Source organism: Ursus arctos, unplaced genomic scaffold (genome assembly GCF_023065955.2).
Source record: "Ursus arctos isolate Adak ecotype North America unplaced genomic scaffold, UrsArc2.0 scaffold_2, whole genome shotgun sequence".
Lineage (NCBI taxonomy): Eukaryota > Metazoa > Chordata > Mammalia > Carnivora > Ursidae > Ursus > Ursus arctos.
In genome coordinates, this window is record NW_026622874.1 from 96,740,332 (window position 1) to 96,749,226 (window position 8,895).

The 8,895-nt window shown below is 63.3% G+C and overlaps 1 protein-coding gene across 2 annotated transcripts; it reads left to right on the top strand.

The window, feature by feature from the left end:
- Positions 1-353: 353 nt before the first annotated feature.
- Positions 354-8,011, top strand: PLOD3 (procollagen-lysine,2-oxoglutarate 5-dioxygenase 3). 2 transcript variants are annotated; one of them, XM_026516080.4, is made up of 19 exons: positions 354-1,009; positions 1,410-1,501; positions 1,644-1,780; positions 1,890-2,053; positions 2,197-2,309; positions 2,420-2,483; positions 2,840-2,937; positions 3,168-3,269; positions 3,431-3,556; positions 3,754-3,875; positions 4,210-4,314; positions 4,428-4,553; positions 4,818-4,959; positions 5,041-5,154; positions 5,566-5,634; positions 6,100-6,204; positions 6,733-6,879; positions 7,132-7,257; positions 7,574-8,011. In XM_026516080.4, the coding sequence occupies exons 1-19, from the start codon at positions 895-897 to the stop codon at positions 7,727-7,729; spliced, it is 2,223 nt and encodes a 740-aa protein (XP_026371865.2). In that variant the 5' UTR covers positions 354-894; the 3' UTR covers positions 7,730-8,011. The 2 variants fall into 2 exon arrangements, with proteins under 2 accessions (XP_026371865.2, XP_026371864.2); XM_026516079.4 differs by having other exon boundaries at positions 506-1,009; positions 4,818-5,154.
- Positions 8,012-8,895: the final 884 nt, after the last annotated feature.

Consider the following 8,895-nt stretch of genomic DNA (forward strand, 5'->3'; position numbering starts at 1 on the left):
CCAATGCGTCCACGCATTATGTGGTGTTGCCCAGGAGACGAGAAAGCTTTCCGCCATATTTTATAGGGGCAAAGCCACTTCCGGCCTGAGGGTAGTCGCGTATATGGTGGGACCCCCGAAATAGATTACTTTAAAGAGGTGGTGCCAGTGGTCTTTTGAGAAATGTCATTTTCCTTTCGTCCTTCTGAAGATGCCATCATCACAAAGGCAGCCCCTGGAGCTTCTCCCTGGGGCGGTAGAGATGATGGGCTGGACTACCAAAGAAAGTGGGCAGGCTTGAGTGGGCAATTCGAGAGGCCCCCGGGGACCCTCTGCCGAAACCTCAACCCCCACCGCCGCTGGGGCCGCAGACTCCTCGGCCTCCTCACTCCTTGCCGCCCGCTCCTCCACTCCTCCCCGCTCCGCGCGCCCCCCACTTGGTGCTCTCCCAGCCTTCCGCCCCGCAGCTCCGGGCAGGGCTGTGGCAAGGACCCGCCTCCGCATCCCGCCCGACCTGCAGGGGGTCACTTCCCCTCTCCGGGTTTCAATTTCCTCGTGTGTCAGGAGGCGCTGGGCCGGGCTGGCTCTCACCAAAGTCCTCGGCTCGGAATCGCCGGCCCGAGCCCCCGCCCCTCCCCCGCTTCCCGGCCAGGCGCCCCCTCCGCTGGCTCCGCGCAGCCCGCGCGCTCACGCCCGGGGACAATCCTCGCCTTGTCTGCGGCGCCGGCTTCTCGAGTTTTCAGTAGCCTCGGGCTACGCCTTTTTTTCAGGGCGGCGCCCGAGCCCTGCTCCTTCTCGCGGCTAGCCGCACGGCAGCCCCGGTCCCTCTTCTCAGAGCCCCTCCCCGGAGTTGGGATTTACGCGCACAGCCCAGCGCCCTGCGGGCCTGTGTGCCGTCTCCGCCCGCTCCCCGCCATGGCCTCCTCCGGCCCGGGACTCCGGCTCCTGCTGGGGCTCCTGATGCTGCTGCCGCCGGCTCCTGCGACTTCGGCCTCCGATCGTCCCCGGGGCAGCGACCCAGTCAACCCAGGTGAGAGCCCCAGGAGCGCCGAGTGGGTGTCGGGTTTGCGTGCCTGCCCGCGAGGCCGGGGAAGGGGTCGAGGCCTGGAGGGGGTGGCCGGCCTCTCCCACGCGGTGCGCCCTCCACAGGCCGAATCACGCGGCCCCTCGCCCACTCCCCACGCTGGGCTGGGATTTCCAGCCTCCCATGTGAATTGATCCCGAATTCCTGGGTGTTAACTCCCATCCAGCTCTTCACTGGGGCCAAAGTTCCTCTGGCTGGGAAGAGTTTAAGAGGGAATTGGGGGGGGGGGGGCGGAGAGGACAGGAACGGAGTCGGAGGGAGGGCAAGGGGGTCTGCGGTGAGCGGAGTTCGTGGGGCGGTGAGCTGGGGGAGTGGGTCCCGAGCGCCAATTCCCGGCTGGTTTCAGAGAAGCTGCTGGTGATCACGGTGGCCACAGCCGAGACGGAAGGATACCGGCGTTTCCTGCGGTCAGCGGAGTTCTTCAACTACACAGTGAGGGTGAGGAGAGGAGGGGGTGAGAGGAGGACGGGCGGGAGGAGTGGGCTGAGGGCTGGATGTCTGGGGCCCCACGGTGAACCTGGTCAGGAGGGACCATCCGGCCGATTGAGCCCCTCCCTGGCATGGTGGGTCTTCCCCGCAGACCCTGGGCCTGGGAGAGGAGTGGCGAGGGGGTGATGTGGCCCGAACGGTTGGTGGCGGACAGAAGGTCAGGTGGCTAAAGAAGGAGATGGAGAAATATGCGGACCGGGAGGATATGGTCATCATGTTTGTGGACAGGTAAAGGGGCTGCGGATGGGGAGAAGGGGGCGGGGCAAGCAGGAGGAGGGGGTAAGGAGCCCGAGGTTCCTGGTGGCTGCCCTGTTCACGCCCCCTCTTCCTCACCCAGCTACGACGTGATTCTGGCTGGCAGCCCCTCGGAGCTGCTGAAGAAGTTCGTTCAGAGTGGAAGCCACCTGCTCTTCTCTGCGGAGGGCTTCTGCTGGCCCGAGTGGGGGCTAGCGGAGCAGTACCCTGAGGTGGGCACGGGGAAGCGCTTCCTCAACTCTGGTGGTGAGTGGCAGAGTGCCCAAGGCAGGGGGGGCCGAGAGTGGTGGGGCCTGGAGCGTTCCAGGGGCCCGAGGGCTGGAGAGGGCGGGGGGACGGGTCCCTGGGACCCTGAGAGTCTTGGAGTCAGCTCCGGCCCACCCCCACAGGATTCATTGGCTTTGCCCCCACCGTCCACCAAGTCGTCCGCCAGTGGAAGTACAAGGATGACGATGACGACCAGCTGTTCTACACGCGACTCTACCTGGACCCAGGGCTGAGGGTAGGGAGGGGCTGCGGAGGGCGGCTGAAGGGGAGATGAGGGGGATAGGGCTGTAGGGAGGCTGTAGAAAGAGTGGGAAACGATGGCGCACCCCATCTCATCCCATCCAGGAGAAACTCAGCCTCAGTCTGGATCATAAATCCCGGATCTTTCAGAACCTCAATGGGGCTTTAGGTGAGGAGAAAGGGCTGTACTCCTGTGATTTTATTTAACACAACAGTCCTACAAAGAGCGGGCCTGTGATTACCGCCTGTTATAAGAAAGGAAAGTGCCTGTCTGAGGGACTGGTGACTTGCCCAGGTCACCCGGGGGTAGGGTGGAGCTCCCCAGGGTGGCTGGAGTCTGGTCAGAACCCGAAGGCGAGAGATGGTGGCGAGAGACAGTGGCCGCTCCCCGCCCCCCGTCCCCCAGAGCCACAGTCCTTCATCCTCTAGAGAAGCTGGGATCCCCACCCCCCTCCATATTTAGAAGCATCTGTTGCTTGGCAGCTTTGAGAGGAAAAGAGTCTAAAGCTGGGCTTTCTTCCCCAGATGAGGTGGTTTTAAAATTTGATCGGAATCGTGTGCGTATCCGGAATGTGGCCTATGACACGCTTCCCGTGGTGGTTCATGGGAACGGTCCCACGAAGGTGCTCCAGTGGTTTATACCCTCAACCCCCCCACCCCTGCCCTAGTCAGACCTGGCCCCCACCCCTGTGTACCTCCAGCCCTTCCAAGCAGCCAGTCCTCCCCAGCCCCTGGTGCTGGGAGAGGTTCTAAGTGTCCATCCCTCCCCTCCCTGCCCTGTCCCCCACCCGTCCACCTGACCCTCCTCATCTCTGCTGCCTTTGCTTCTGCCCCTCATCGCCTCTCCCGACAGCTCCAGCTGAATTACCTGGGAAACTATGTCCCTAATGGCTGGACTCCCCAGGGAGGCTGTGGGTTCTGTGGCCAGGACCGGAGGACACTCCCGGGGGGGCAGGTGAGGAGGGGTGCAGGGGTGGGGTGGGGGCAGGACTGGGCACTGAGGCAGAGGGTGCAGGGCAGAGCTTCTGGGGACTCCCAGCCTGGCAGGGGGGCAGAGGACACACCAGTTTGGGGGCCTGGGCTCTCCTCCGAGCCCCATCGTGCCATGTCTTCCAGCCTCCCCCCCGGGTGCTTCTGGCTGTGTTTGTGGAACAACCCACCCCGTTCCTGCCCCGCTTCCTGCAGCGGCTGCTGCTCCTGGACTACCCCCCCGAGAGGGTCACCCTGTTCCTGCATAACAATGTGAGACACCCCGCAGCCTCTCCCTTCTGCACCCTCCCAAGGGACTCTGCGCCTGCCTGGATTGGAACTCCCACCCACCCCCCACACCCACCCAGACTCCTTCCTACACCTTTCTGCTCACCACCGTCCCCCTCCTGTCCCTCGGGCACTATCTTTTCAGCCCTCTCTACCCCCGCCTTTCTGCCCCCCATCTCCAGGAGGTGTACCATGAGCCCCACGTTGCAGACTCCTGGCCCCAGCTCCAGGACCACTTCTCAGCCGTGAAGCTGGTGGGGCCAGAGGAGGCCTTGACGCCAGGCGAGGCCAGGGACATGGCCATGTGAGTGAGCACTGGGCGGGGAGAACGGGTGAGGGCGGAGGGCTGCTGCCAGCCACTGTACCACCCTTCCCTCTCCACGCACCGTGCAGCCTGTGCTGGGCCTCCACGGGGGTGCCCTCCCAGCCAGGAGAACCTCGGGGTCCTGGGGAAGCAAGCACACCTATGCACACCTTCCCCCCGTAGTCTTCCTCCTCTCCTTTTGCTGGTGTTTCTACCCGCTTTCTTCTTCCCCTCCGCGGGGGAGGGGGGGTGTTCTCCTACCCACCACACCGTCCCCTCCTCCCCCCACCTGTTCCATTTTTTGCTCCTCTGTTCATTGATGTGTCACCTCCAGGGACACTTGTCGACAGGACCCGGAGTGCGAATTCTACTTCAGCCTGGATGCCGACGCCGTCATCACCAACCAGCAGACCCTGCGCATCCTCATCGAAGAGAACAGGTCGCTTGCCCGGCTCGGCCTGAGGGTCCCCAGATAGTCTCTGGGGAGTCCCCACCTCCCTCCCGGGGCCCAGGGCTCACCTCTGCCCGCCCCTCACCTCCACCTGTCCACAGGAAGGTGATAGCGCCCATGCTGTCCCGCCACGGGAAGCTGTGGTCCAACTTCTGGGGAGCCCTGAGCCCTGACGAGTACTATGCCCGCTCGGAGGACTACGTGGAGCTGGTACAGCGGAAGCGAGTGTGAGTCCCGCGGGGGGCCGCAGCGCCTCCCCTCCAGCCCGAGCCCGCAGACACCTGCACGCTCCCCTGGGCCCCGCCAGTCACAAGAGCCACAGCCGTGGGGCCGGGCTGACGGTGCCGTCAGCCTGAGGTGTTATGCCAGGGATGCCAGTGGACCTTCTGGCTTGGAGAGTGGGGTGCCCTGAGGGAAGGGGCTCCTGGGCTGAATTGGGCAGACTTGGGGGAAGGTCACCCACTTGCTGACCCCAGTGTGGGTGCCTCCAGGGGCGTGTGGAATGTGCCCTATATATCCCAGGCATACGTGATCCGTGGCGAGACCCTGAGGACAGAGCTGCCCCAGAGGGAGGTGTTCTCAGGCAGCGACACGGACCCGGACATGGCCTTCTGTAAGAGCCTGCGGGACAAGGTGAGTGGGGCCCGGGCGCCTGAAGCCGGCGTGCTGGGAAGCAGCCACTCGCATCTCTTCACACCCGCCCCCCCACTCCAGGGCATCTTCCTCCACCTGAGCAATCAGCACGAATTCGGCCGCCTCCTGGCCACTTCCCGCTATGACACCGACCATCTGCACCCTGACCTCTGGCAGATCTTCGACAACCCCCTGGTGAGTGCCAGATGTCTCGCTCAGAAAAGGGGACATGCCCTTCGCTATAGGAGGACGCATGCACACAGACATACACACACACACAGACATACTCCCACACACTGACATGGGTACGCGCACACACAGTGACATACACGCGCACACACGCACCCACACAGACACACGCACACGCATACGCACACACAGACATACTCCCACAGACTGACACGCGCACGCACACCCACACACATACACACACACAGACATACGCACGCACGTGCACATACACAGACATGCGTGCACACACAGGCATACGCGAGAGCACACACACACACATACACACAGGTGCTGGCACTGGGGCTTCCTGGGTGGGACCGGAGGGAGTGAAGAGGGCACACAGCAAGCTGCACACCCCTCCCCCTCCTCCCCCAGGACTGGAAGGAGCAGTACATTCATGAGAACTACAGCCGGGCCCTAGAAGGGGAGGGACTTGTGGAGCAGGTGAGCCCCGCGCAGGTCCCCTGACTGCCCTGGAGGCCCCCACTCCCTGAGTCCACTGCTTGGATTAGTGGTTCCCAAACTGACTTCCCGCAGGCAGTCCAATAGGCCTTCGGCTCCCCGCCCTGCCGCTAATCAGAGAGATCCTCTATTGTCTATCGGGCCTATTGGTGTTATGGGTGAAATGACAGTTTGTAAAGAAGCCCCAAACCTGGGGCTCTGGCACCCTCCTGCTGTTTGTGCCCCGTTCCCTGCACGCCGCTCCCACCTTTTCTGGCCCCGCCTTTCCTGGCCCAGCGCTGGCCATAGCCCATCCCCATGCTCAGTTCCCTGTTGCCCCAGCTTCTACTTTCTCCCATCTCCCGGCTTCCCTTTCTGCTCCCTGCTTTCGCTCCCCTGGGTTGGCTGCCTGTCCTCTCCCTGAGAGGTCTGCAAGCATCCCCCGGCCCCGTTCTTCCCCATCCTCAGCCGTGCCCAGACGTGTACTGGTTCCCACTGCTGTCCGACCAGATGTGTGACGAGCTGGTGGAGGAAATGGAGCTCTACGGCCAGTGGTCGGGAGGCCGGCACGAGGTGAGAGGGGCTGGGGCGGGGAGGGGGGGGCCCCGCGTGAAGCAGGTGTGGCTATGATGGAGGAAAATGGAGTCAAGACAGACGGAGCAGAGAAGGGGACCCCAGCGGGGAGGACCCACAGGGGGCACAACTGGGCGCATGTGTGCATGCGTTCATTCAGGAATTCGTTCCTGGGCACGCGGGTCCCAGACGCTGGCCACTGACCTCCGCGGTGTGGCACATGGAGCAGTGCTGGCCGCGCCCTGCCGTCCTGCACCTCACCTGCTCGAGTCAGTGGCAGTAGCCCAGCTCCTGAAGGCTGTGACGGGCAGCCCAGATGCTGTGGGAGTCACACAGGGGGCCCTTGGCCCAGACGTGGGGGGACCAAGGGGCTTCACAGAAGAGGTGACATCTTCAGGGCCGGGAGGAGTGAGTCAGGCTAAGTGGTCGAGGCTCCCAGATCCAGGTCACACAGGCTTTCAGGCCTGAGAGCGAGAGGAGGGGGGAGGCTGGCGCGGCCCTGTTGTGGCTCAGTGCCCACCACTCCAGGACTCGAGGCTGGCCGGAGGCTACGAGAACGTGCCCACCGTGGACATCCACATGAAGCAGGTGGGCTACGAGGACCAGTGGCTGCAGCTGCTGAGGACGTACGTGGGCCCCATGACAGAGAGCCTGTTCCCAGGCTACCACACCAAGGTGGGCCACCGCCCCTGCCACCCCTGCCTCCACCTTCCCGCACCCCAGTCCTGGCTGGAAGTCTCCACACGGCGCCCCTTCAGCCCCTTCAGCCCCCGTAGCATCCAGGGCCCCGTGGAAAGGGATACCCCAGGAGGGCAGCCGCGGGGACTTAGCACTGAGACCCCCGCGGCCCTCCCCCTACCACGCTCCTCAGAAGGCCCCTGGGACCTCCAGTCCATCCCTCCAGAGTCTTCTCTCATGCCCCCACAGACCCGGGCAGTGATGAACTTCGTGGTCCGCTACCGGCCAGACGAGCAGCCCTCTCTGCGGCCCCATCACGACTCATCCACCTTTACTCTCAATGTGGCCCTCAACCACAAGGGCCTGGATTATGAGGTGAGCCCTCTGGGCACCAGCAGGGCCCCTCCACACATGCACGCACTTGAGCCCCGGGGACCTTGATGTCTTGCCCCCTGACGACCCTACACACCTTCAGTCCCCCGCCCTGCCCATGGCCCGCCATCTTCAAGTTTCCAGTTACTTCTCGGGCGCCATCTCCTGGACTTCTTCCGGGCTGTGTGCCTCGCCCTGCCATGCCTCCCTTGTGTGCCGACACCCCAACCCCCCGTGCCTGCCTCTCACCCTCCTGTGGCAGCCCGCCCCCAGCCCCCTGTCCGCTCACTGTCCACTTCTGTCCCCTGTCCTTTTCCAGGGAGGTGGCTGTCGCTTCTTGCGCTATGACTGCATAGTCTCGTCTCCGCGGAAGGGCTGGGGGCTCCTGCACCCCGGCCGCCTCACCCACTACCACGAGGGGCTGCCCACTACCCGGGGCACTCGCTACATCATGGTGTCCTTTGTCGACCCCTGACACTCAACCACTCTGCCAAACCTTCCCTGCCGTTGTGCCTTCCTGCGCCCCCCTTCTTGGAGGGGGGTCTGTCTGGCGCCTCCCTTCCTGAGTGGATGTTCGGCGTGCCTGGGACTGAATGTGTCGCCTCCCCCCCAACACACGGCCCTCTCAGGAAGCTCCTGGAACCCCCTTGCCCCTCCCCACAGACCTCAAAGGTTCATGGGGAAAAGGCTTCTGGGGGCTCCCCATACAATAAATTATTGTTTCTCAGCCTCCCTCCCAATAAAGGAGGATTTGTAACTCTGGAGTCCGTGTCCGTCTTTCCCCTCCCCGCTGACCCTGTACCCCTCTTGCCCCCAGAAGAGGGGAGACCTGGAGTTACTCCAAAGAAAAAGAGAGGAGAAGGCAGAAGCAGATGGTAGAGGGAAACAGTATGGGAACCGAGAAGCTTCCCTGGATCCCATTACTCCCCTGTACTGCCTGGGGGTTGGGGGGGGGCCTGAGAAGGGCCAGGCCCGAGGACTTCACTGAGATTCAGATGAAAGCCCCTCCCGCAACCCCCCCTCCACGGGCCAGCCCCGGCCTCTTCTCCCTGCCGCTGTCATCATTTGAAGGTCTCTTCTTCCTTGTGTGAAGCGTGGGGGTGGCAGAGCCGTGAGCTGGCCTCTGGGGACAGTGCTAGGGGCAGGGAGGCCGCCTGGAATGAGGTGTTCCAAGGAATGAGGTGTTCCAAGGGAAGACACGGGAGGCTTCTGGGACCTAAGCCTGGAGATCAGGAAAAGGGAAGCCTTGGAGGCTCATCCCAAGAAAGCTTCCTGGAAGAGGGGGACGGGAAGTAGCCTTGAAAAAGAGGGGAGACCTCCTGAGAGCCGATGTCTTCCAGCCTCTGGGGGGACCATCAGGCCCTTGCTGGGCTGCGACCCCTGGAGGCGCCCTGAGGACCTCAGGCCATGTTCCTTTAGCTTGGTCCTTCGCAGGTCCTGGCACTAGCCTACCTTCTGAATGTCTCTCCCAACTGCAGAAGCCTTTTGAAAACCAAACGGGCCCATTTGCCGGCCCTTGGGCATTCCTTGTCTGCAACACCTCACCTGCCATCCACCCCTTCCTCCCTATCGCCCAGACTCCCAGGAAAACCTCCTCTGTGAAGCCTTCCCCCTTCCGTGTGGACTGAGCATCTCTCTGGC

Bases quoted from the DNA above. Each gene is read 5' to 3' on its own strand.
- PLOD3 (XM_026516079.4), top strand. From the start codon at position 895: ATGGCCTCCTCCGGCCCGGGACTCCGGCTCCTGCTGGGGCTCCTGATG. The intron at 3,557-3,753 runs GTGAGACACCCC...CCCCATCTCCAG, and splicing joins CCCTGTTCCTGCATAACAAT to GAGGTGTACCATGAGCCCCA. The intron at 3,876-4,209 runs GTGAGTGAGCAC...TGTCACCTCCAG, and splicing joins GAGGCCAGGGACATGGCCAT to GGACACTTGTCGACAGGACC.